Source organism: Drechmeria coniospora, chromosome 03 (genome assembly GCF_001625195.1).
Source record: "Drechmeria coniospora strain ARSEF 6962 chromosome 03, whole genome shotgun sequence".
Taxonomy (NCBI): domain Eukaryota; kingdom Fungi; phylum Ascomycota; class Sordariomycetes; order Hypocreales; family Ophiocordycipitaceae; genus Drechmeria; species Drechmeria coniospora.
Window position 1 is genome coordinate 5,102,207 of NC_054391.1, and position 27,050 is coordinate 5,129,256.

General features: G+C 58.6%; 6 protein-coding genes across 6 annotated transcripts; 4 read left to right on the forward strand and 2 right to left on the reverse strand.

Annotated features, from left to right (window-relative positions):
- Nucleotides 1-3,163: 3,163 nt before the first annotated feature.
- Nucleotides 3,164-4,096, forward strand: DCS_07098 (uncharacterized protein; the record flags this gene model as incomplete). The annotated part of the gene is made up of 1 exon (XM_040804384.1): nucleotides 3,164-4,096. The coding sequence occupies one exon, from the start codon at nucleotides 3,164-3,166 to the stop codon at nucleotides 4,094-4,096; it is 933 nt and encodes a 310-aa protein (XP_040654488.1).
- Nucleotides 4,097-5,798: 1,702 nt separating this feature from the next.
- DCS_07099 (uncharacterized protein) lies at nucleotides 5,799-6,371 on the forward strand (the record flags this gene model as incomplete). The annotated part of the gene is made up of 1 exon (XM_040804385.1): nucleotides 5,799-6,371. One exon carries the CDS (start codon nucleotides 5,799-5,801, stop codon nucleotides 6,369-6,371), a length of 573 nt encoding a protein of 190 aa, XP_040654489.1.
- A 2,375-nt stretch (nucleotides 6,372-8,746) lies between these two features.
- Nucleotides 8,747-10,240, forward strand: DCS_07100 (sarcosine oxidase; the record flags this gene model as incomplete). Its single annotated transcript, XM_040804386.1, has 3 exons — nucleotides 8,747-9,530; nucleotides 9,607-9,850; nucleotides 9,985-10,240. 3 exons carry the CDS (start codon nucleotides 8,747-8,749, stop codon nucleotides 10,238-10,240), a joined length of 1,284 nt encoding a protein of 427 aa, XP_040654490.1.
- Nucleotides 10,241-10,663: 423 nt separating this feature from the next.
- DCS_07101 (sulfite reductase) lies at nucleotides 10,664-13,870 on the reverse strand (the record flags this gene model as incomplete). The annotated part of the gene is made up of 1 exon (XM_040804387.1): nucleotides 10,664-13,870. The coding sequence occupies one exon, from the start codon at nucleotides 13,868-13,870 to the stop codon at nucleotides 10,664-10,666; it is 3,207 nt and encodes a 1,068-aa protein (XP_040654491.1).
- A 2,629-nt stretch (nucleotides 13,871-16,499) lies between these two features.
- On the forward strand, nucleotides 16,500-19,979 carry DCS_07102 (uncharacterized protein; the record flags this gene model as incomplete). Its single annotated transcript, XM_040804388.1, has 1 exon — nucleotides 16,500-19,979. One exon carries the CDS (start codon nucleotides 16,500-16,502, stop codon nucleotides 19,977-19,979), a length of 3,480 nt encoding a protein of 1,159 aa, XP_040654492.1.
- A 3,837-nt stretch (nucleotides 19,980-23,816) lies between these two features.
- On the reverse strand, nucleotides 23,817-24,947 carry DCS_07103 (uncharacterized protein; the record flags this gene model as incomplete). The annotated part of the gene is made up of 1 exon (XM_040804389.1): nucleotides 23,817-24,947. One exon carries the CDS (start codon nucleotides 24,945-24,947, stop codon nucleotides 23,817-23,819), a length of 1,131 nt encoding a protein of 376 aa, XP_040654493.1.
- Between the last annotated feature and the right edge of the window lie 2,103 nt (nucleotides 24,948-27,050).

Genomic DNA, 27,050 nt, shown 5'->3' on the forward strand with positions numbered 1-27,050 from the left:
AGGACTGCCGCGCCTCTATTGGGTAGATATACAAGTACTTGCTATGCACGGAGACTGAGGGAGTATATGAATACTACGACTGGCTTCGTACGTACATTTACTCATGGTACTAGGTATGTACTCGTTGTTCATTCGTCCCTCAAAGACATCGTCCACGCACCCAAGCGAGTCCCCTCCTCCGAGCCAACCTGACTGTAGTGATGATCTGCTACGCATTACGGAATACAGCTGTCACACTTGGACTCCAGGGGTAGCTTTCGATGTGCATGCCAGCAAAATGAATATGCCATTTTCAAACGTGCTCCTCTCCCTGCTGGCGCGTCGGCATCTCACTTCCTGGCCGTGTTTGGGGTGCATGTCGGGCATACATTTCACGAGCGCGGAGCACTGTGTACAGTACCAGTGCTTGATTGGTACTTGCCTGCTGCGGTGACAAGCGCCGAGGCTCGAGACATCCGGACCTAGGTATCTCATCTGCATCTTCCCGAGCATGATGATTGCCGTCACATTGTATGCAACAGGTGTCGTGTTTGTATTGGATATGTAAGCGAGCATCAAGACGGCAAGCACTCTTTCCGCCGCCAAGTTTGCTCTACCGCCGAGCTGATGAGGAACAGCTGCAGAATAGTAGGGCTGCCTAGCTCCGTTGCCTTGCAGAATTGGTCTGCCTGTCTCTGCCAAGAACTTGATAGATGATGCGCTGCAGCGCGCCGTACTGTGCATGTACCTACCCGCCATCTGGGCACGGGCAGATACATGCATTCTTCCACGCACCTTGTTCTCCCTCGTACTGTGCTTGCTCCGTTCTTAGAACTTACAACTTAGTAATTACCCAGTACGGAGTAGGATCCCGTCATTTTCTCGATTCCTCGTGCGGTCTGGCGGGCTGGGAGCATCAGCCTCATCCACCACCTACTGCCTCGCACGCCTGCGGCTGTCAGTCCTCCAGGTCCAGAGCGTCAACATCGCAACGGTCACCCAGCCAGTTTCGACAACGGTCCCCAGACTTTCGTCTGTCGCATGGTTCCCCAACTAGCCATGCCGTGCGCCACAGCTCGCAGCCCGCAGCCTACAAATGCGGCAGCTAGAACGTAGCGGCACAAACTTCCCATGAGGCATCATAAGTTGCCGCGGGACCGTCGTGTCGCCGAGCGGGCTCCATGGCCTAGGTGTATTCATTCGGCCATGTCAAACGCCTAGGCGTTCCGCTCAACATTACTGCCGTCTGGTGCAGCCTGAGCCCCCTCTCGCCCTCACCCTCCAAGCATCCATCCAACCTGGTTTCTCATCTCGTCTCATTTGTCCAGCTTCATTTGTCATTCCGGCTCCTTGTCAACATGTGCTGTGCCTCCGCGAAAGTGTACGTGCGTCGGTGTATCCAGTTCATACTCCGTACAGTGCATGAAGCTGTACGATTAGGAGGGCACATACGGGTAGGGAGTAAATACAAGTAGGTGTATGTGCACTCCGCCCTCCATACTCTGTACATTTCTACGTCTACTCCATAATACTCCGAACTCCGTACTGAACTCCGTACATGTATTGTCAGAGATCGAGCCCAGGGTCCTAGTCGAGAGAAATAAGCATCACTACTCGCATGCTGGTTCGTACCGTCATTGCCATCGTGATAGGCTGGGGCTCATGCCGTCTGGCGCTGGCCTGCGGTTTTGTCTTGGACTCTTGCTTCGGACAACCTAGCTTCACTATGGCACCGTTATGATGCAATCGGTAGCCCCCACCAGTCCTCAGTCGCCCTTGCTGCTCCTGTTGACTGTTGACCGTATAGTACCTGCAAAGAGTTTGCCGAACTGCCCAGATGCGGGGTGGCTCCTGGCTTCTGAGCGCAACCTGTCCCTTCGCACTTGCTTCACTGCTTCTTGCCGATTCCGTGATCGTGTCCTCGGAGGAAGGAGGGACATTCGTCATCACTCACTTCTGCCACCTACAGGTACCTGCACCTACATGTATCTCCTGCTGCCCAAATATTGCTTATAGTACCTGCCCCCTACTGTCTACCTCGATGTACTTAGTGCTAGGTACTTGTGCTAACGTATGAGTAGGACAGACTACCTCGGTTGGCCATTTACCAAGTATTAGGTAGGAACTACTTGTACTCCGTACATACTACTCCGTACCTACTGGTACCTATCCAAACTCCCTCTGCGCCCGTATGTCGAGATATCTTCTGTCTTCTGCAGTTCCATGCCACTACGGTTCCCAGCTGCCAGCAAAAATCAACGTTTCTCTTCCTCTTTCTCCCACGCCGCGCCCTATCGTTCATCTCCCTTCAAACCCACCTGTGCTCTGGCTGATTCCTGCCCAGCCAGCCGCTGCTTCTGGTAGCGTGATTCATGCGAAGAATCTCATCACCGCAACCGTCAACCCAACCGACTGTCGACGCATGCTGCCATATTCACCAAACGGACAAAGCCATTGAAATCCGTTCCTCCGCTCCGCAACACCCAATCCCCTCCTCGACACGTGCTGATGGCCTTACTAGTGCGCAGTCCATCATTCCTTCGCCGCATCAACTCCCGTCGTAGGCAAATCGCAACGAGCTCTTGAACTACCGTCACCTCGTTCGCTTTGTTGCGTATCTCTTCCATTTTGCGTCAAAGTTTTGCACCCTCCGCCCAGGCTACGGCTTCCTGGGCCATTTCCGAGGAAAGAAAGGTTCGCGCCCGCTATTCCATCCCGCCATCACGAAATCATTCTGGCCCAAACGGCCCATTCGGGCGTCAGCGCCTCGCTTGGCACCTTCTTGAACTCGTAGGAGGGACACTGGCACGTCTTCGTCCGGGTCACATCGCTCGCAAGCACCCGAGGCACGCCACAAGCGCCACATCGTGGACGAGGCAACCAGGAGTCCAAGTCACTTCTACGGTACATCGAGCATCCGGCTACTCTCCTGCAAGTTCACCCGTCTCGCACTCGGTCGGTTCGCGCCCACCTTATCCAGCAGTTGGCTCGGGCATGTACCTGATCGAAAGCTCCTGTGAGTGACCCCATATCTCGACTCAGCAGTAGGGGGTTGAGGAAGCCGGGCGTGGTGGCGACGCTGCTGCTGGGTTTGCTGTCTTCCTGACTTGACTGGACCCTACCCGCACTGCCATTTCGGACCTGCTAGCTCGGGGCCAGCACCAGTCAATCAACTTGATAGAACATGTCTGCCACACATGTCTTCGAGTCTGGCTTCAGAAACTTGGAATCACACCTCCTCGAGAACCTCATCCGGGCGCATCTTGAACGCGCCTTGGAAGACTTGGACCAAAGGTCACCGCCCCAACCGTTCTCGTCGTCAAATTCCCGTGACCTGCTCATAGAGATGGGCGATTACTTTTCTCGCACTGCCGTGATGTGGGGCTACTTGACCGATAACCTCTTGAATGCTCCTAATCTAGCCCAAGCCGCGATCAAGGCCCACGAGCGTTCTCGCACAGACAGTGGCATGTCAGATCTTTCCGAGATTGCCCAGATTGATCTTGACACCACTCGTCTTCGGTACGCCCACTCACTTGAATTCCGAACATCATGCCTCTCCTACAAACACTCGCCGTCACGTGTGCTAATTTGTCATGGTTCCCATCACAGCAAGATTAGAGACTTGGGCCTTGAGTTCTCGCGCCAAGTCCAGGCGACCTGGAGGCCGCAGTCTCCCCTTGCCAACGTGCCTCCGGGAATTCCGGTGCCCTCCATCTCGCCATACTGTGAAACGAAGTCGCCCATGTCCAGCAAGTCCCTGTCGATGGTGAGGGACGGCGAACGGCGGGCAGTCAAGGCGCGCAAACTATTGCCCGACAGAAATTCGCAGGCTCATGTCAATGTGGCGCAAAAATCACCCGATTCTGATGACAGCGAGGACGACATGTTTCCCCACATTAACATGGAAGCACTGAGACAGAGAGGAAAAGGCAGCTACTCCTGCCCAAAGTCCTACCAGTGCAGGAAAGGGGGGGTCGACAGGGACGGCAACCTCGTCATCTTCGACCGTAACTCATCATTTGCGTACGTGGTCACTGCCGTCCCGTTGGAGAATCGTGCCCTGCGAGGAATCGCATCCGCACGCCGGACCCCAATGTCGGGGATCGAAGCATGAAATTTGCCACTGCTTGCTAACGGACCGGAGCAGGCAACACTGCAACAAGCATCGAAAACCATGGCGCTGTGATATTCCGGGATGTCCGAATCCACCAAAGAAGCGCAGGTTTGCACGCAGGGATGGTCTGGAAAGACACAAGGCCACGGTTAAGCACCACGTAGTCACTTGATGTAACGTGGTCTGATAGCAGCATGAATGGCCACAGAGCCTGGTGACCTTCTAATTTCCCCTCGGAAATGAGGCTTCAAGATGCGCGGTTCTCGGAGAATGGGGTCGTATAATGTTCATTGGCAGTGGGTTCTGATGATACGCGTGCGGTAGACAGATGGTTGAAGCCTTCTCGACATGCCTGCTCAATGAAGCCTCGAGGAGCTAACAGCCAGATCCTGTTCATGAATCCAGCAAAAAGCAGTCATATTCATGTCTCTCCGCATGTCGTGCAACTAGCCCACATGGTTCGAGAGGGATGGTTGGCCCCTGGCCAAGGCAAAATATATATTCTCCATGCTCGTTGGTTGCATGTATAGGGTAGGCAGTCTTATCCGCAATAGTGTCTGAACAGGAGGCGAAGGGGCACAGAAGGAGACCAGGACTTTACTACATTCAGGTTCTGCCAGCTAAACGAGGAACTCGAAATTCAGGACATGAGATGTTCCATCAGCGAAACGAAACCGCCAACGGCGCTCAAGCCTGGAATGCGGGACCATGACTTGAGGCCGGCTACTGCGTAGTTGGGTCGCAATTATGTCCACATTTTGACTACTATTATTACCTGCCCTTCTAAGTCTTGTGAACACCTGCATGCTCGGCGCTAGATTAGCGTCCCGAAATGCTGGATCGCTCGTGGATTGGTCAGGCTGACTGGATCCATTCGACAACAAGGATGTTTTTCTTTGCTCAGCAGTGTATTATAAGTAAGTAGATAAGTAGTAACACTCTCTTGGTAGGCTGCAATAGTTTTTGGTGGAAGATCGTACTAGATTTGTGATGGAAGAAAAAGGAATCTGAAAACTGTAAACAATGTTTTAGCTCCCGTACAACGACAGCAGGCATCATGAAAGAAGAGGAGAGGGTGGCAGCGGAGCCAAGCTTGCGTATTCCTCCCTCGGAAGAGTGAGAGCTTACGCCCGCACCTAGCCGTTGCCACTTCGTCCTTCACGAAGGAACCAACGACCTGCTGATTGAGAGTCGGCGAGCCTCGGATCCTGGGCATCGTCATTCGTATGCTTGTTCTCCTACCCTGCCTTCACCACTACCACGACGCCTGTTCATCCCTGCAACCTGACGTGGGGCTGCCCATTGGTGCCTCTCCTCTTCCCCTACATGGTATCCTTCGAAGCTTCTCGCGTCATTCGGTTGTCTGTAGATTCACGAGAAGTGCGAGATCAATAATGGCGACAAGCAGCGAACCCCCTGTCTAGAGCGGTACACCAGGCTGTAACCTACCTAGATGAGTGTCCATAGGACAAAATAATTGGGTGTAGCGTCACCATTGACCGGGTATATGAGACCTCGAACCAGCCAGCTGGGTTTGAAGGTGGCTGACCAGAAGTCACCAAGCAAAGGAAACGGACAAGTTCAGGGGAACCATCGTCCATCTGTTCCGCCTTTGCTCCAGTCTATCCTGGTCAAGCCAAGGGTGGCATGGTGCTTATGACTTGCAGCATCGCAAGTACTCAACGAATAGCCATGTAGGTTTATGGCACGAAAGGGGTGTTGTTGGTCTGCATCGTCATCGCTGGCGGTCAAATTAGCTGCTGCCGCCGTAGCCGGAATCGAGCAAGCCTTCCACCGTCAGCTGTACCTACCCTTTCCGTGTTCTTTTTGCAACTTTTTCGCAAGTGAAAATTGCCGGGGTTCGACAGGGAGAGCGGCAGTGGGAACATGGGACAAGATCACAGCTGACGGCCTCTGCGCCACTGGACGGCAGAAAGACGAATCGGCTGCAGGACTGAAACGGTTTGTCGAGTCACGAGGGCATGACGACACCGTTAACGAGCCAGACGAAGGCGTTATTGCCTCATTGACTCCGAGCTGTGTTCCAATGGACGACAAGCTCTCTTCACCGCCTCTTTTGGAGGTGTCGCCTGCTTACACGTCTTCCATCCACGAGCATGTACCCGTACATTTTGCAGTGCTTGATAATGAAAACTTGCCAGCCGGATATCCCGGCCGGTCCAGGCGCCGAATCGATATTAGCTGTAGTTTCGCTTCCTTGGGACTGGCCCAGGTTCGATACCCAACCAACGGAGGGAACGGACTGGGCCTATGAACTGCTCACCGCCCCGTTTAGCTGATCGAATTCCAAGTGCATCTGCTCGCGTGGTCAGCGAAATAATCTCCAATGCCGCCATCATGAGCGTATGTGGTATCACAACGGCGTTTTGGTTGTGTTAAATAGTGACGGGGTCGTGGGGATGACAAAATGGCGAGAAAACAAGAGTAGCCAATATTTGGGAGAGAAGAGAGAACTTGTTCACGGTCACACACAAATCGCACAGGTGTGAACGCACACGGGTGTGTCTGTATTCAGTCCAGGATCGATACCGTAGGATACACCTGCTTTGCGTGAATGCGCATCTGACGACCAATCGACGTAGCGGAGTGGTGACACTGGAGAAGGCAAACGACGACAAGCAGACGAAGGCTGCCAGTCTACCACGACCACTGTGTGCAAGTATTCGGACGATAGGCGTTGGGTCCTGTTGTCGTTTGCCACGTCCTTAATCAGCGTTTGTGGCGTCGCTCCGGATTGCGTCGGCTTTCGAGGTGCTCGCGAGTCGTTCGTCGTCAAATTTGCGACTCCGTATCCGTAGTTTCGTCCAAATGGTGTCACACCTGTTGTATGTTGGGTCAGATCATTCGCCCCGTGGCATCGTTCCCTCTCGTATCCTGAGCCTTTTCTCGCGCCGTTAGCCGAACAAGGCTGTTCGTTTGCTCCTGCTATAGATTGGACCGGGTCTCCAGGGCGGCTGTGGTCATCAAACGGCACCTAATGATCTGCACATGGTAATCGACCGGGGTTGGGCCAGATGCGAGGCATTCGGCAGATTGCCTTTGGCTGCGACAAGAAATTTGCTCGACCTGATGTAGTTCGTTTGCTTGAACAAGGGAAATAGCTGCAGGGCCAGGGTGCCGCTGAGAGGCATGGCCGCCCTGGCCTTCACCGACTGCAACCACTCTATGTTGCATGCTGCCGAGCCATGGGCTGTGCCCTATCCGTCTTCAGGTGGGTGTCGATTGACACCTTGCTGGTGGCAGATGAAATGAAAGTGAACAGTCAGTGCGCAGAGGTCACACGGCAACGCCAGGTTTGCTCTGATCCGTCCGTCACAAACAGCTTTTCTGGCGTCCCTCGAGTGTTGGCCTGGGCCTCTGTTTCCGATACTTCTTCCGGTGCCTCGCAAGCGCAATCGCACACGAGTCGTGACACCCTGGATGGTCCGTCGTCACAAGACCGTCGCTTCTCACTCCTCCCTCGGAGGGAAAATGAGACAACAAGTCGTATTCCATGGCGAGGAAAGACCCTGCTCTTGAATTCTGCCCCCCCCCCCCCCCTCCGACGGTGACACCGTGATATCATTTTGTTTCCTCGTCGTCTTTGTTGTCTCGTCGACGGGGCTCTTCGCGACGGCTGACTTACACGCGGTCAGCAGCGTTGTAACTCGTTCGCACCCTATTGCTTTGCGTTCCCACTTATCCGTATGCTGCCATGTTGCGACCCAACAGACGAGGCACTGGTGAGCCCTGGCGCACAACACGCCTCCAGTGCCACCCATCCTCGTCTTTTTTCCTACATCTTCGGATGTCGTGATGGCCTGGTGATTCCGGTGCCCAGACTCCACCCCTTTTCGAGGTTTGGTTGCCTTGCGCACTTCTCTCGTGGCGTCTTGGAATGATCTTCCTCCCCAAGATCCCCACAACACACCGCAGGCGGCAATAGCACGCAGGGGTGGGAAGACACGCGAGAGGAGGATCCCCTTTTTCGGGATGAGACATGACCGTGATTGACACGTCAGTATTACCTCCAAGCTCCCTGACACCATAAAGGGTTCGTCGTGTGCTCCGGCTGCTGGCTTTGTTCCGGCTGCCGGGTCGAGGATCGGCCAACTGCAGCGGCCGCGGAAACCCACAAGCCTCCAAGCAGCCTTTCCATTCTCTCCTCACCGGCACTCAGTGGGACGTGCCTCAGGCTGCCTTGTCGGGCGTAAATTTTTCCCTATAATTTTGATTTGATTGCGCCTCCGAAATTGGAACCTGTTGGCGAGGGCGTCGAGGAGGACGATCCTCGAAAAAGTATAAGAAATCCCCCGAGCACGCCCACCTCTATCTGCCCTTAGTCTTTCTGCGCTGTCTCCGATGAGAAGGTAGTGGCCTTTTCGCAAGATCCTCGCCGAAGAAGCGGAATGATTCTGTTGTCGGCGCTTCATTAGAACGTGTTTGCCTATCGCCACTTGTCATCATCGACCTGGACCATCATCGAGCAATTCCCATTGCACCTTCCTCAACTACTCCAACACCTCCTGCCTGCACTATCACGTTCTCGTCGCTCCCTCAAACAGCGCACAGTCGCTCCTGCAGCTTCTGTTCCTTCCAAAACAGAACACAGAGGTACAAAAGTACAAGAGGTAAAGGGAAGGAACTACCATGACTTCATACCTCATCATCGGCGCAGGCAACTTCGGTGCCGCCACAGCACTGACTCTGGCCCGACGAGGCGAAGCTTCCAGCATCACCATAGTCGACACGGTCGATTTCCCCAATCCTCGTTCCGCTTCTCATGACATCAACAAGATTGTGCGTGATGATTATCCTGACAAGTTGTACATGCGCATGCTCGTCGATGCCATGCCAAAGTGGCGCAACGACAAGCTATACAACACCTACTACCATGAGGTCGGCATGCTGCGAGCGGACACATCAAACTTTGGCCAGGCGAGCATAGCCGCTTACAGGGACTTTGGCGTTGCCAACAAGTCCGAGTTCCTCCCGGTGGATGAGGTGCGCAAGCGCTGGAACGGCGCCTTTGCGACGGCCAACTTCGACGGGCTCGACACCGTCCTCTACAACCCAACCGTCGGCTTTGCCGAGGCCGACAAGGCACTTTCAGCCGTCATCCGAGAGGCTGTCGATCAAGGTGTCGAATATCGTATTGGCGTCATGAAGACGCTTACATTTGGCTCGTCTGGGGAGTGTACCGGAATCGTTCTTGAGAACGGCGATGTGCTGCGAGCCGACAAGGTCCTCCTCGCCACGGGGGCCCGGACAGCGGCCCTCTTGGCGCAGAGCGCGCCAGAAAACCAAGACTTGCATGCCGGTGACAGGGTCCTTGCCACAGGAGCTCTGAGCTTTTATGCGAAGCTCGTCGGAGAACAACGGAACAAGTTTGCACCAATCCCAGTCCTCAAGAACTGTCTCCCCAACGTGAAAGGTGCGCCCCCCCATGCCTCTCTGCATGGACATGTCAATTGTTCCAGTCAGTCGTTGACCAATCCTTGCGATTTCAGGTGAGGGCATGTCGATTCTCAAGGATGGAACCATCAAGTTTAACTGCGACATGTGCTTCACCAACTATGTCACCTTCCCCCCCACAGGCGAAAGGATGTCCGTGGCGCCAGAAGGAAACGTGTTCAGCAGCTGGACGGGCCCCAAGTTTTTCCAATTTCTACAGACGCGCGCACGACAGACTATGGACGCTCTGTACGGCAATGAAGTCGAGGACATTGCCATTGAAGCCTATCGGTTGTGCTGGTACGTTGGCGAGCATGGATTCATTCATATCCAGCCTCCACACCCCAACCTCCTGAAGCCTATATGCACAAAGCCGAGTTGTGTTGTAGGGATTAAAGAAAAGACGCTTCGTTGCTGACCTTGGATGTCGGCAGGGACGCCTCAACTCCCACGCACGATTTCCTCATCACGCCGCACCCGCACTCCCAAGGTCTCTACGTGGCCACGGGCGGTTCGTTTCACGGCTGGAAATTCCTACCGGTGATTGGTGACTACATAGTCGACATGATGCAGGGCCGCCTAGACTCGGCTTACACTCAGCGTTGGGCATGGGACAAGAAAAGCGAGGGCTGTCATTCTGCCAACCCGACGTACCAAATTGTTGGAGACTTGCAGGATTGGATCTCTTGAGCCGCCCCCTGGAATCAACGGCCACCGAGGTGGCTGCCGGAGCAGCGTCATTTACATTACATGACTTTATGACAACAAATCGAGAAAGAAGAAATCTCCAGTAAATTTCGCGTTTGAACAAACCTCTTCCGCGAGGTCATCCCCAAAGTGCCGAACTCTAGCCTACTCCGTGCCCTCCTGCCCGGGATATCCCGTTGCCTCTGCACAAATCTTGGTGTCACACAGTCTTCCTTTCATACAACGTCTTTCGTATGCCGTGTTCTCCAAGGCCCCTTTTTCAATTGGAAACTTCAGCATCAAGCACAAGGTCCGCACGTGGTGGCGTAGTTATATACGCAAGCAACTCATATATTGTGGATGCATTCAACGTCCCACGTATCTGGAACAAATGTGACGCACGCAAGATTTTGCGATCGATGAATTCTAGTAGACTTCCAAAACGTAACGACCCTCGTCTTTGAGCTTCTCAATTGCTTTCTTGGAGTCGACTTTCCGGCCATTGGCCTTGGCTTCCTCGGCGATGGCCTCGCGCAACACCTCGGTCACGTCCGGCACGGGCCAGGTCGGACCGCACAGGTAGAAGCTGCCTTCCTCTTCGACGTAGGCCTTGACAATTTCGTCGAGGGTTTGACGCATCCGATCCTGTATGTAAATCTTCTGCGGCTGGTCGCGCGAGAAGGCGCTGCCGACGAGCGTCACGACGCCGGCGGCGAGATAGGCCTCCCACTCCTCACCGTAGAGGTACTCCTCACGCTGGTGCCGTGAGCCAAGGTACAGAAGAATGGATCCAATCTCCTTGCCCTGAGCCTTCTGCATGGCGCGGTACTGCACGAAAGCGCGGAACGGCGCGAGCCCCGTGCCGAGGCCGGCCATGATGAGCGGCGCCGTGTCCCTCGCCGGAAGCTTCATGACCGACGGCTTGACGGAGACGGTGACGGCAGCCCCTGGCTGCAGCCGAGACAGGTAGCGTGTTGCCTGACCGTAGCGGGCGCGCCCCTTGGAGTCGACCCAGTTGACGACGACAATCATGAGGGCCACCGATGTGGGCGTGACGGCCTGCGCCGACGCGATCGAGTACTCGCGCCGCTTGAGGGGGCTCACAATCTTGATGAGCTCGTGGATGTCGGGTCTCGCGGATGGGAACTCGTCCAAGACGTCGACGTAGGTTGCCATGTCGACCTCGGTGAGCCTTTTCAGATCCGCGGCACCCACGGCGCTGCCTAGGGCCACGAGCTTCTTCCTCTCCGTCGGGTCGGTGGCGTGCTCGGCCAAGGCTTCGTAAAACTTCTTTGGCGGCTTGCCAAGTATGTCGACGTTTTGGACCAGGGCCTGGTAAACGGTTCGCACCTCGACGGCGTTGACGTCGTCGCGCGCGGGTACCTGGATGAGGTCGTCGGCGTTAAGCCCGTACGACTTGACAAAGTCGTCGATCTGATCCTCGTCGTTGTCGGCATGAATTCCTAGGGCCTCGCCGATCTTGTACGTGAGGCCGGAATCGCCGAGGTCAAACTCTATGTGGAAGATGTGGCGGTCGTAATCCTCAGGCGTCAGCCGACGGTTCTCCTTGACGCGGATCGTCGCCGTCTTCACCGTGAGGTCGGGACGCAGGCCGGTTCGCATCCCGTACGCCTCCTTGAATACGACGCCCTTGGCGGCCGCGTGCGAATCTCGCTTGTCCGAGGCCACCTCGCCCTCTTCCTTTTGGAAGGCGACGAAGCTGTTCGGCTGTAGTGACGTGGGCAGCTGGGGCACATCGTGATCGAGTGCAGCTTCAGCCCACTCTGCGGGCACCTCGAGCTTGCTCAGGCACTGGCCGACGGCACCGACACACTCGTCCAGAGGAGGTAGGTCACCTTCGACGAGGAAGAGCTTGCCAAAGTCCTCGACCGTCAGCTGCGGGCGAGCAAGGTGGAGAAAGGACAACTCCAGCAGAAGCTTCGTTGACCGGGGGTCCTTGTCAAAGGCTGGCGAGAGACCAGGGTCCAAGGCAAACAAGGCGATGTCCTTCTTCCGAAGGCTCTTTCGGAATGCCGCGGGAAGCCTCGCGTCCGCATCGGCGGGCTTGAAGTTTGGCAACTTCAGGATCACCTTACCGCCATCAACGACGCTGTTCAAAGCATCGACCTCGGTGAGAAGCTTCTCATCGCCAATGACCGCGACGTTGGCCTCGACAACATCGTACGGGGCCTCGAGCGACATCCTGGACGCTCGCACGTCGGTTCGCACAACACCGCCTAGAGTGAGATTGTCAAAGGTGGTGTGCACATAGACGTTGGCGCTAGAATCCTTGGACAGAACACGGCCGATGGTGGCAGGGGAGCCGACAGTGGCTGCATCGTCGACGTCCCAGAAAGTATACTGCAGGGCGTCGACGAGCGACGGCAGCGTCCTCGGCTCGCCATCGTTGCGAAAGATTCTGTGAAGAGTGTCGACCAAGCCTTGCGGGTTCAAGTTCTGGTCGGGCGAGTACTTTATGTCGAGAACATGAGGTTCATGCTCGAAGCGGCGGGAGAAGGTGACGGCAGACAAAACGTCCCCGTACAAGGCGGACCGGGCGGCCTCGTCATCGTTGGCGACTTCGGCATGGACCTGGCCCAGGACGGCAATGGTACGAGTGGAGGCGGGAAGGGCGTCGAGGAAGGCCTCATCGACAAAGGGACGATAGACTCGGACGTTGACGACGCCAACCCGGGCGCCACTGGCGGCGATCTTGTTCACCGTCTGCTTGGCCACTTGGGTCTCGACACTGCCGAAGGCGACCAAGACGACGTCGGGGCTCTCGTGGCCGTGGTACTCGAAGGGTTCGTAGACTGTACCGAGCTCATCGTTGAAGAGGCTGAGAAGCTGCATGAGCTTGCCGGCCGGGTCCAGGCGCCTGTTCAGCTTGCCGGCCTCGGCAGACAGGGTGGCGTACAAGTCGGCGACGGCAGACTCGCTCAGGGCGTCGACAACGCGCAACGTCTCCCTGCCGACGCGAAGGCCGTCGTACAGATGCAGGGTCGGGACGACGGTGGCGAGGAGGGTGGAGAAGAGAGACATGTGCTGGGCCTCGTAGGCCGACAAGCTGGTGACGAGTCCAAGGCCAAGGTCGTCTGCCACTCGCAGGGCAGCATCGTAGTTGGTCACCAGGCCGTCCTTGGCAGAATAGTCAACGGCAGCAACGTGGGCGACGAAGGGGCTCGAGAGTGCGTAGAGCAGAGAGAGCTGGTCCAGGGTTCCACGCAGCTGCTGCAGGCAGCCCGAGGGAGCTAGCAGGGTCTGGGGGATATGCCTCTTGGAGACGTCAAAGTCGGGGGAGAAAATGTAGCCTAGGGCGAGCGCGCCGGCACCCGTTCGGGCCTGCAGCGGAAGCACCGAGGGCACGTATCCGTGCACGTTTTTTTCACCTTCAGCGGCCCATTGGCTGGCGGCAATGTCGAGATCAAAAGTCTCGGGGGAGTACGAGTAGATTTTGTCCGAGAGCTTGTAGGCAATCTGCTGAACGAGGAGCTGGGCCGTCACGTACGCAGGACCGGCGATGGAGGCGAGCGGGACGGGCTGGCCAAAGGGCAGCGTCGAAGAGAGGTGGTGGAACTTGGAGCCATCGGCCTCGGGCTTATAGTCGCTCGACGTCGTTGCCTGCGGTGCCATCTTGGGCGTGGCTAAGTATCGAGCGATGGAAGGGGAGCGGTAGAAAGATGAGGTGTAGAGGGCCGAACCGCACCGGCAGCGACGGACTGTGGAAGCAGGCCAGGCGAGCGAAAAGCCGGGGACGGAACGTTGATGCGGCGAGTCACGATGATTGGGAATAAAGAAGGAATCAGGGTGGGAGGAAAGGACGAGGTTGGACGAGGATGGTGCAGGGCAAGAGGGATTCCAGATGGCAGGCGAGGTGGACGACGGAGGAAGGAGGGAGGAAGGGAGGAAGGGTTTCCAACGGCGCCATCTCGGCCCTCTTTTGTCCCATGTCAAGCAGTCCCAAATTGGAAGCAGTCCCTTCCCTTGAACACGCAATGGACAGTACGGGAAAGCGTACCGGGCCGCACAACGACTCGTAAGCGCGCATCGTTCCTGCCAAACTGTGGGTTGATGATTTGATAAAGAATCACGCAATTGTCTAAGGTTGAAAACGGTTTAGCGGCTATGATGCAAGATGTGATCCACCCCGACTTGCGGGAAGCCCCACTATTCCCGACTTCCGTCCCCAGATGCTGGTGGAGGCGAACCGATGGGCCGGCAAGGAACCCCTTCCCTCGAGCGCGTGCCTATGCGAAACGGGCACGGAGCTCTTGCGTTACAAATACATGTATAGAGAGGCTTGTGCCTAAAGAGGGTTCTTTTATTTTTTCACGGCATGATAACGCAACGCTGCCGAGTAGATATAGCCATGTTGGTGTGGAAGGCATCGCACCGAAGCGGACGGGGATGCCAGATCTGTCAACAGCGCGGGCGCTGATTGGCTCAACTCGGCTGTCATTGCAACGCTACAAAGCATCGTACATGCACGTGCACGAGCACTGTCGAGTTTGGAGATGAAATGTGAGGTGCGAATATTTTCTAACCGGGCCGCAGAGACTCGATGGACGGCGATCCGGCACTTGCACATGAAAGCGGGCCCATGCGGGGCTCGACCTGCCTGCCGTTCGCCGAGGCGACGTCGCGTCTCTCGTCGCGGCATAGGCAGCTTCACCACGAAGGAGCAGTGGCAGCCCGCTGCGCAGCAGAGTAGCACAGGCATCGTCGCGGGGTGTCGACGTAGCGTCTCTAGACAGACGGGATAAGCAGTTTCGCCATGTAGCAGCAGCGACCGCCTACGGCACGGCACAGTCGTACATGTCCGGTCACGAGGTGTACCACGTGATAGAACAGGCTTACTTGCGACTACGACGACGACGACGACAACGACCATTGCCAACACACAACCATGGCTCCTCCACCCTTGTTGCGTGACACGCATGTACACTTCTACCGCTACCTGAGCATGCAAGTAGGTGCAAGTACATGTACATGAATAGTGTGGTACGCAAGGATCGAAAGGGCAGCCAGCTCGCGCACGAGATGAGCCAATGGATCCTATGGTTTCGACAACGAAAGCGAGTCACGTGGCGGTCGAGACAGCAGTGCTCCGTACGGTGCGACGAGAAGGTGGACATGCCGCAATTCGGGTGACACACACCGTCGGACGCCGCGCTTTCCTCTCATTTCCACTGCTCATTGTGGCAGCACAAATATCTCAGACTCGCAGCATGCATCGTCGCACGCGAGCACCCATGACAAATGAAGTATAGAGTTTCCCGTGCTCGGTACGCGTCCACGTACCTTGTGTACTCGCTGTACACGGTACTCGTGCGAGCACAAAATTGACGAGAGCCGCCACCGACCTTGGCGGTCGCCGCAGGTACCTGGTACCTGGCAACAGCTAAAGACCACTGGTATGCGGACGTGGCAAACAGGAGCAGGCTACGCCTTAATAATTGCATGTACTCCTTAATCGAATACCCAATAATGACCGGACGGATGCAGGCCGCACAAACCACGCACCGCCTCCCCCTCCTCACGACTTCAGCTCGCCTGCACACAACGGCCACGGTACCCTTGAGTGATGGCCGACGGCTGCTGGATTTCGTGTCCGATTGGGGCATCCTACAGATCACATACTCGTCACCGCTACCCGATGACGGCCGGAGCATGGTACCCGGGGCCTTGGCGCGACGCCTGTCCTCCTGGACGACGCGAAACGGTCCCTCCCTACGTTCCCTCCCTGACCGGTGAAGGGGAAGGGGAAGGTTTGCGACATTTGTGCGGGAAAGGAAGATGACGTGTGGTTACTTTGCATGCTAGCTCCGAGGAGGAGGATGAGGTAGGAACGTTCAAGAACACTCGAGCTCCTTTTTCGTCATCAGCCGTGCTCGAGTTCTCTCCTCGGGCTTTCGTCGAACTCAGGCTCCGACTCCATCCCCTCCCCTCGGTATAAAAGACAGAACGCAGCCAGAAGCGGATCTCGCGTCACGTCAAACTCGTTTCCTCTTCTACAACGTTTCCTCTTCTACGACGGGCCTCATCGTCCTCTCTCCACGTCCTGCCGCCTCCGCTCGCATCCCATACTCAACTCTCCTCTCTCCGTGCGTGCTCTACCGTGCCGTGCTCCGATACGACCTGGGACGACACTCGATCGTGCTCGCCTGCGCTCGACTGTGCCGTGCTCTACCGTGCCGTGCTCTACTGTGCGTGTACGCCAACGGAGGGGAAGCATCGTGCAACGGCGTACGATACCACCACCATGTCAGCAGCAGAGGCATCGGGTGCCACCACGACGTCCTACCTCGTGGGAAATCTCCACTGCCCGTCATGCGTCGCGCTGATAACGGGTCTCTTGCGGGAGAGGTATGGGGACAAGGTCCTCTGGGTCTCGCCCAACCTCGTCACCTCCGTCGTCACGGTCGAGCACGTGGATTCCTCGGCCCACTTCATTCACCAGATGAGCCGGACACTCGAGGATGTGGGCTTTGACGTGTGCGCAGTCGACTCGACGGCGGACATCTCGGCCGACGACGACCTCGACGACCCGTCCCGGGCCGAGCAGGGACAGAGCAGCACCGGCATGCCGGCCGAGCACGGTTACGGACCCTGGGGCCTGTGGTCCCGGCTTTGGCGCGAGAAGCCGGCGGCGGCGGCGGCGGCAGCGGCCAACCCTTCCAAGGCGGCGGCTCACCTCGAAAACTGCGAGGCTTGCCAGGCGAACTCGGCACGTGGCGGCGACAGCCTCTCGGAGGATCGAGTGCGGCTCGTTCGTAACCAGTCGCGGGAATCGACGCCGCCGCCGCCGCCAACGCCGGCTCCGTTGGAGGGCATCGTCGTCGACGGCGATGTGCGAGGTCGCCTGCACCGAGCGACGGTCTCGATCGGCGGCATGACGTGCGCCGTCTGCGTCAACACCATCACCGACGAGGTCCAGAAGCACCCCTGGGTGTCCAAGATTGCCGTCAACCTCGTTTCGAACAGCGCCACCGTCGACTTCACCGGCGCCGATCACGGGCCAGACATTGTCGAATCGATTGAGGATCTCGGATACGACGCCACGCTCGACTCCGTCGTTGACCTCGACGAGCAGAAGCGGACGGGTGCCGGACGCGAGGTCGAGATCAAGGTCGACGGCATCTTCTGCCCGCGGTGTCCCGAACGCATCTCGCGCACGCTGAGCAACTTTGGCGCGAGGGTGGAGGTTCTCGAGGAAGCTACGGCGCAGAAGGCGCGGTTGAAGATTCGATACCGCCCCGACGCGCCTCGCTTCACCATCCGACACGTCATCAAAGCCATCGAAGCGACGGATCCCTCGCTCCGGGCGTCGATATACCACCCCCCAACGCTCGAAGAGCGGTCGAGGATGATTCGGGCCCGGCACCAACGCGAGCTGCTGTACCGGTTACTACTGACGCTGGTCATGGCCATCCCGTCGTTTGTCTTCGGCATCGTCTACATGAGTCTCGTTCCCGACGGGGATCCGACGAAAGAATACCTCATGGCGCCCTCGATCTCGGGCATCACCCGGCTCGAGATGATCCTCTTCGCCCTCGCGACGCCCGTCTACTTCTTCGCCGCCGACATCTTCCACGTGCGGGCGGTCAAGGAGCTGCGGACGCTGTGGCGAGGCAACAGCCGGACGCCCCTGCTCGAGAGGTTTTACAAGTTTGGGAGCATGAATCTGCTCATCTCGCTCGGGACGAGCATCGCCTACGTCTCATCGGTGGCGCAGATGATCGCCGTCGCCGCCACGGAGGGGAGGGATATGCCAGAGGGCATGTCCTACTTTGACTCGGTCGTCTTCCTCACCCTCTTCCTCCTCGCCGGCCGGTTGATCGAGGCGTACAGCAAGTCCAAGGCGGGGAGCGCCGTCGAGGCGCTCGTCGAGCTTCAGCCCAACACGGCGCTGCTCGTCGAGCGGGACGCCGTGGCGGGCCAGAAGACGACGACCATCGACGCCGACCAGCTCGAGGAGGGGGACCTGTTCAGGGTGCCGCGGGGCGCGTCTCCGGCGGCCGACGGCGTCGTTGTTGCGGGCGAGAGCAGCTTCGACGAGTCGAGCCTGACGGGCGAGTCCCGCGCCGTCGGCAAGGCGGTCGGGGACGCCGTCTACGCGGGCACGGTGAACAAGGCCAACGCCGTCACGGTCCGGGTGACGGGCACGTCGGGCAAGTCGATGCTCGACCTCATCGTCGACGCCGTGCGCGAGGGCCAGACGAAGCGAGCGCCGGTGGAGCAGATCGCCGACGTCATGACGTCGTACTTTGTGCCCGTCATCACCCTCGTCGCCGTCGTCACGTGGGCCACGTGGATGGCGCTCGCCTTCACCGGCCACATTTCCGACGACGAGCTGAGGCGCGCGGGCGGACGCACGGCGTTTGCCTTCCAGTTCGCCGTCGCCGTCTTCGTCGTCGCCTGCCCCTGCGGACTCGCACTGGCGGCGCCGACGGCCATCTTCGTCGGCGGCGGCATCGCGGCGAACAGGGGGATCCTGGCCAAGGGCGGCGGCGAGGCGTTTGAGAAGGCGAGCAAGATTGACTGCGTCGTCTTCGACAAGACGGGAACCCTCACGGTCGGGGGCGAACCGCAGATGACGGACGCCGTGATCTTCCCCGACGGCGCGCTGCCGTTCGCCGACGAGCAGACGCTCCGCTCCGGCCTCAAGGCCGTCGAGGAGAGCAGCAGCCATCCGATGGCGAAGGCGATCGTCGCCTTCTGCGGGCCCGAGACGCGGCCGGCCGAGCTCGACACGGTCGAGGAGCTGGCGGGCAAGGGGATGCGGGCGACGTGCAGGGACGGGCCGCTCGAGATGGCCGTCGGCAACGAACACCTCATGCGCGACCTGTCGGTGCCCCTCTCGCCGCGCGCCGTCGGGCTGCTCCAAGGCTGGAAGTCGGAGGCCAAGTCGGTGGCGCTCGTGGCGCTCCGGGACGGCCGAGAGTCGACGTGGAAGCTCGCGGCGATCCTCTCCGTCTCGGATCCCGTCCGCGCCGAGGCGGCGGCCGTGGTCCGGGCGCTCCGGGGGCGCGGCGCGCAGGTCTGGATGCTCTCGGGCGACAACGCGACGACGGCGCGGGCGGTGGCGGCGCGCGTCGGCATCCCGGCGGCCAACGTGCTCGCCGAGGTGCTGCCGTCGGAGAAGGCGGCCAAGATCACGTACCTGCAGGCGACGGCGCACGCCGGTCGGGCGGACGACGGCTCGCTCGGCCGCCGGCGCCGCCGTCACGGCTACAGCACGCGGCGGGCCATGGTGGCCATGGTCGGCGACGGCATCAACGACTCGCCGGCGCTGACGACGGCCGACGTCGGCATCGCCATCGGCTCGGGCAGCGACGTGGCCATCTCGAGCGCCGAGTTCGTGCTCGCCACGTCGAACCTCGTGGCCGTCCTCAGCCTCCTCGACCTCAGCCGCGCCGTCTTCCGCCGCATCAAGGTCAACTTTGCCTGGGCCGTCGTCTACAACCTGCTGGCGGTGCCCATCGCCGCCGGCTGCCTGTACGCGGTGACGACGCCCTCGGGCGCCCACGTCCGGCTCGACCCCGTCTGGGCGGCGCTGGCCATGGCGCTGTCGAGCATAAGCGTCGTGCTGAGCAGCCTGTGTCTGCGGTTGAAGGTGCCCTGGGTGGGCTTCGGGCACAGCCTCGTCGAGGTGGAGGTGGAGACGGAGCAAAGAGACGGCCGCCTCGGACGGCAGCCGAGGGAAGTCGAGCAGGCAGCTGCCAGTGCGTCGAGGACGTAGCGCACTGTACGGACCGCAGGTACGAATGCATCAAGAGTGCTGCACGGAGCACAGTGTGCGAGGATGGGTGCAACGACGAACTGTCCACCCGACGACTAGGTGATGCCGACGACTAGGTGATACCTATTATTACTGCAGTAATTCCAAATACGTATATTGTGGTCCTTTGACTTTCGATTGCTCATGAGCAATATGCGTGAGGGGCACCCAGCTTTCTTCAAATACGCATACAATCGTGGTTCTTTCGCCTTTGCATCGCTCACAAGCGAGGGGCACCCAGCTTTCTTTCATACTTTGATCCTACGACGGGCAGACCACCCACGGCGATCATGGTTCTTTCGCCTTTGCATCGCTCACGAGCGAGGGGAACCCAGCTATCTTTCATGCTTTGTTCTCACGACGAGCAGGCCACCCATGGCGAGCAGGCCACAAGGGTTATGTCGCCGACGAGAAGGCTTTGCTCGTAGAGTCAACATGTAGGTACCAGTAGGTACCATCTGTCGACGTCTAGGTACTTTCAGTCACATGCAGGAACCTTCTACCACACCCAAGTTATTGCCGTCCACATGTAACGTGCAGGTACCTTCTGCTCGCATGTAGGTACCTCCGTCCCCACGTAGATACACGTAATTACTGGCCGTCCACATGTACTTACTGTAGGCACTCCGTGATGGAGGCGCGTGCGCATGGCATGGCTCCCAGCAACACCACGCAAGGCTGCCATGTCAGCACACCTTGGCATCTGCATGCTTGTGCCCACTTCCATCGGATACGGCCATGTAGATGTGTGTATCCGCACTCCGTACCGTACGTGCATCCGTGAGCACCCGAGCTGAAACGTTGCGACGTCGGTCCAGCCGCGCATCAGGATGCACGAATCCCAAAGCCAGCCCGCCCTCTCCGTCCCGAATCGACCCTCTCCTCCTTGGACACTTTCCTTCTTGGACGCTCATCTGCCATCCCATGCCCTGTCCCATCGAGCCCAAAGAAAAAATCGATCAAAAACGGAAAGGGAAAGGAAAAAAAAAAGCCACGACACCTCGCGCGCAGGTATTCGGATCACACCGTAGCGGTTTGGGCGCACGTGCGCAGGTGTGATGTCGTATGCAGAACCCCGTAAAGTGCCTGATACGCCTGCGATGCAACGCAACGTAGGGGTGGTTGTATAGTACGAGGTAAAGTATGTAGCTGTACATGCAAGTACGCTCAAGCACATTTAGCCTGCGTACTGGACCTCGAGCATTTACCTGTACCACCGCAAGTACGGAGTAATTAGCGAAACGCAGAACCCAACAGCATGCACAGAGTACAAGTCATGACATATACACGACCAGCAAGGGAACCCAGGTCATTCAGGGGGGGGGGCGGCGCCTTGGTGATCGTCCAAATCAATTCTACTTAGATTGGGGCTCGTATGCAACCCTTGATCGATTCTTCAGGCATACGACTGTTTGCCTTGCGCAAGGGGTGTTCGGTTGGCCTACCGTTTCCACCACGCCAGGATACGCGCCTGGACGATACAGTCTCCGATAGGAGTGCTGCCTATCGTACCCAGCAACGCCCCTCTCCATCGGCTCTATTCCCATGCGGCCAGTGGAGTGTAGGAATTGCGCAAGTGGCCAGTACCTGCTGGCGGAGGCGGCAGGGTGACGATACACGGACCGAGCTCGACTGTGTATTCTGCTGTATAGTACTTGCGTCGGCCAGGCAGATGGCATCATGCCGCCGCCGGGTGGGCGCACGTATGCAGGAGTGAAGTCGTAAACACGGGATCTCGCCATGTACTTGATACACCTGCAATACTTGTAGCTGTACTTGCGGAGTACGGAGTATTAGTGTGTACTTGAGTACTTGCAGTAGGTGTACAGTACTCCGTTTTACGGAAGGGTATTTTTATACCATGTACGGAGTACTCTGTACTTACAATTACAGTACTTACTTAGTACTGTACATGCACACCAAGGCAGTGAGTGGTACAAGCAGGTACAAGTCCGTACTGTACTTACTCTACGACCATTGCATGTACTTGAAATCCGTACACAGAATGCCCCTACTGCACGGAGAACAATAATGGAGAATCCAAGAGGACATGTACGGAGTAGGCACTCCGTAATTGCTGCACTTGCAAGTGCACATGTAACTGTACCGTAGGTGTACAGTATGCCTATTGTACTCCGACATGAACTGTAGTTGTAAATTACACGTACTTGAAAGTATGGTGGCACTTACTGTACTGTACTTACTGCAAGTACTTACTTGCAACTTGAAGTAGACGTGTACTGCACTGTACCTAGTAAGTACTTACATGTGAGTAAGTACTTGCACGAGTACTTACAGCACTCCGTAGGTGTACATGTAAACTACGAGTAAGCAACCCGTGTCATTTAGGGGGCCAGAGGGCGGGGGACAAGGGTGGGAAGGGGAAAAGGAGGGGGCGTCTACCCACCACGTGCCCCACCACCACCCTCTCCCGTTCATTGGCCGCGGCATCCTTCACCGATCATCCATCCATTGCCTGCTGCACCATGCCTGCAGTGCACTTAAGTACTTGCAAGTACTTGGTTGTACATGTGCGTTGTACGTACTTGCAGCACCGTACCATGCCTGTAGGTGTACTTACGGCGGCATACTTGCTGCGGAGGCTGCTGCACGGCACGGTACAATTTACTTGTGCTTGTGCCTGCAAGTACTTACAGCCGCCTGCACAAGCCCTCGTAATCGCCATGTCCAGGTGCAAATATCAGCGCACGTACAGAGTGCTCGTTGATGCCTTGCGCAACCTACTGACGTAGGCGGACCCGTGCCATGGGTCATCGCACAGCGCCGCACGCCGCTGCGCCTCCGCGAGCGATCCCAACCACGCCGCCGTCGCGCCCTCGGTTTGCATTGGACACGGCCATCCTCGAGATGCTGCGTCGGATGGTGGGTAACAGTGGGACTTGCTCGAGCCGAGTCACAAGGTGTGTCTCGGGGCTGGGGGCATGCACGCCTACTGTGCTCACGCCTGGCTGGGTGCCTGGCAATGTAATGCACCAAGGACCATGTACCACAGTCTACACCAAAGTAGTCGGTGCGGAGTGTAGGGTAGGCAATGCCGCGCCGACCGACATTCTCTGGCCGACCCATCGTTCGTGTCCAAGTGCGGCACGCATGACGGACCGGCCATGGCGGCAATGACACCCGCCTTCCACGTCTCACCATCGAAATGAAGCGACATCATGGGCACATGAAGAACGGATAGGTTACATGTCATTCAAGCCTCGCAGGGCCCGGCTCCATTGTATTCAGACTCTAGTGTCGCTCGCAGATGGAAACCGCAAGGCCAGAGGCCTCTCGCGGGTGCTGCCATATGCTGCGCCTCTACGCTAATCCAACCATCACCGACCGACCGACTGACTGTGCGTCGGCCTCGTCCCATCCGTACCCAGCTATCCAAGAAAAAAGGTATTTCCAACCCATCCATCCCAACCTGACTGTGCCGGCCGTTCAATACTGAAGGGCAAAAATCGCACAAGGAAATCGTCGCGCCTCCGCAGCGACCGTGCCGAATGAGAATTAGGGGTCGAGTGGGTAACATCCGTGCCGAGCCGAGAGGAGGCTTCGAGGGGGATAATAAAAATATCAAAATGCTCCAGGGCGAGCCGACGGCGCTCGTGGCCCATCCGGGGGACACGAGCCGTCCGAGCTGCCTCGCAACGCCATGCTTTTTTTTTCTCGCAACATTTGTCGCCGCGTCCCGCCATGCGCCGCGTTCGTGACCAAGGACGAAGAGGAAAGAGGACGACCCCGCCGGCTGGCGACGGGGTCGGAGGAAAGTCGTCGGGCGCCGAGCGTGAATCATCGGACGGCCACGGCACCGCCGAGCAGCCGTCCCCACATGCTCCGTCGCTGCCGCTTCTTGCCCGAGCCCTCGTGGAGCTCGTGGTACTGATCGACCGACATCTCGTACGGCACCGCCTCGGCGTTGGACGGCACCGTCGCCACCTGTGGCAGGCCGGCGTCGGCGTCGATGACGATCTCGACGACCGAGTCGTAGAGGCCGCCCGGCTGCGTCTGGTACGAGTAGGGCGAGAGGTCCGCGTCGAGCGGCGTCGTCGAGCGCGACTGCTGGCGGCTCGAGGCGATCGACGATGCGTACGAGCTCGCCGAGCTGCTGTAGGTGAGGCCGGGCGGCGTCGACGAGCCGCCGCCCAGGGCGCCGAGGTGCTCGAGGCTGCCGTGGCGGGAACGGGAGCTGCCCCGCGACGACGAGGGGCTCGCGTAGCGCGTCGCCGCCGCGTGCATCTCCTGCTGCCGCCTCTTCTCCTCGCGCTGGCGCACCTTGCGGGCGTGCCTCTCGGCGGCGCGGAGGCGCAGGGGCTCGAGGAAGGAGTCCAGCTCCCGGTAGAGGTCCTGCTCCGAGATGCGCAGGTCCCACTCGAGGAGGAAGAGCAGCTGCTTCTCCATCAGGTTCACCTCGGTGCGGCTGAAGCCGAACGAGAAGTTGTCCGTGGCGATGTTGGTGTAGTTGGCCCAGTGCTTGTTCTTGGGCGAGCTGTCGTTGAGGTACTTGGCGGCGAGGATGAGCGAGGCGAGGAAGATGCGGTGCGTCGTGCACCGCAGGCCGCGGGCCATGGGCTGGAGCTTCGACTTGAGCCGCCCGAGGTAGACGAGCGTCGACATGAGCGTCGGCACCTGCACGTTGGACGACACGACGAGCTGCGTGATGAACTCCTCGAGCGTCGGCAGGCTGTCGTCGGCCGCCTCCACCACCGACTTCGCCTCGGGGGTCCGCGGCGGCGTCGGCGGGTCGTTGGCCGATCGTTGCTGTGAGGGGCAGGCCGGCGCCATGAGCGTCGAGTCGCAGGCGATGACGTTGTTCGCCGCGTCGGCGAGGAAGGAGATCATGTCGCGGCTGACGGGTTGGTAGACGAAGCGGTCGAGCGCCGCCTTGTTGAGCTCGTCCATGGACAGGAGTCGGGATGCCATGCTGGGCTCGCGGGGAGGAGTGTGTCGTGCGTGTGTCGGGAGGGTTGAATCTGCTCGGTGATGATGATGTTCTTTGAGCCAAGAATCCCGGAGTCAAGGGATGATATGGCAGGTGTGATGTGCTGTCGGCGAGCAGGTGGCAGAGCCGACGATGATATATATTACCCGAGTCGAATCCCGGGGGGTGAGGGTGTGGGCGGGAAGGGGGGGGTGTGGCCAAGGGAAAAGGAAGGAGGATGGTCAAAGGATATGTCAGACAATGGCTGCCAGGCTCCTCATGTGGCCCGTCGACGGGACGAGTGACCAACGGAACCCGTCGGTGGGCTTTCGTCAGTTGGTGACGTTGGGGGCACGAGGCTGAGTCGTAGGGGGTGCGCTCCGAACGTCCAGAGGGACGGCAGCGGGGAATGGCTGCGGTGGCGGCTGCAAGGGTTGGGAGCGGCGGGGGTGGGGACGGGGTGGTAGGGGTGGAGGGGGTCGGACGGTGGTTAGATGGGAGGGGGGCCTGAATGGGCGACGCCGGACGGGTACTGCTGCGGGTCCAAGGGAGGCGGTACCGGGGACCGCTTCTGGCGGTGGCGGCGGTACGTGCTCCGACCGGGGTGCGAAGGTACCTGCGGCCTAGCGCCCTCTGCTTCTGGCTCGGGCGTCGAGGGGCAACGAGAGATGGCACAGGCCAGGAGAAGGGTACGGTGCTGTATCTGGACAAGTCCTGTTGCTGGACTGAAGCGCGCAGCAACCAGGGGACAGGGACCGATCCGGCGGGGCGTGCACGTACGACCGAGCCCGATTTAGAGTTGACAGAGGAATCTGACGGCAGGGTAACGGGGACGGGGCGGGTCCAAGTGCCGATTCGAGTCTTTTGTCTCGTCTCTACGAGAACGAGCCGGACAGGAGACGTCGGACGAATGCCACGACGCTTCTCGAGATGCGAGACTCCGGCGGCGCCGTGAATGGGCAGAACCGGCTGGCCGTCGAGAGCGAGCAATTCTTCCGAGCCGCGGCCGAGAGAGGGCGGAGTGACGCCGACCGACGGTTGCCTTGCTCGTGGCGATGGCAATGAGCGGTGATGGTCGGCGGCGGCGGCGGCGTCGCTGTCGGTCGGCCGGCAGCGAATGGCGGCGATGGACGGCGAGAGGGACGGCGAGATGGACGGCGAGAGGGGAGGGGAGGGTGTGGGGTGTGGGAGGAGGGTCCTGGATGCTGGGTTCGTGGTTGTGGCTGGCACCGTAACACCGCAGATAACGGATGAACGGACCCTAGCGTCCTTGGGCCTTTCTTCTATTGGCGTAGGCCGGATAAGCGTCGAGCGGGTGTCACCCACGTCAGGAGGTAATAGAGGTGACGTTGGATTTAGCCTTGGACGGGATGCGGAAGAAACGTTTTGTTTCGAGGCCCGACGAGCGAGCGCTTCGGAAGACGATGTGGATTTACGAGCCTTCGGCGACTGCAGTTTCGGCCTATTCCCAGTCCGAGTGCGAGTTGGTTTGCGGACGAGGGAAGAAGACGACTTTCGGTGCGACCGACGATGGTGCGAGGCGAGATGTGCCGAATGGCCCTGGTCAAGGCCGATTGACTCGTTGTCCTGGTCGACGACGTCGGCAGAGCAGCCCACGAAATGCCGATCGGGAGGCGTGTGGGGGGGGGCTGGCGGTTGGAATCGAGGACGAATGACGGCCGAGAAGCGATGCTGGGTGAACCGAGAGAGCAGAAACGTCGTGCAGAGGGTATGCGGTTCACTTGGCCGAGCGGAGGCTGACGATGCAAGAAGAAAGGGCCCGTTGGATTGCCAACGGGATGCAAGAGTTATATAGGACGAACAGCAGGTAGGCTTGCCTTTGTCTCCGTCGACTTTGGCCGTGAATTCGACGTCGATCGATACGGACCCAAGGGGGGGAGGGAGCTTGGATAATTGGACAAATATGTGCCAGTAGCGAGCAGCCTGCTGGAGGGGTTTCGCTGGAGGGGTCCCGCCGGAGGGGTTGGCGTTGGAATCGAACGGCGTATATTTCGACTATCGACCGTGCGCAATGGGCGGGGGTTGCTGGGGGAGAGAGAAATGGTTGCCAATACTGCTTCGGCGAGGAGTGGTTTCCACCGCAT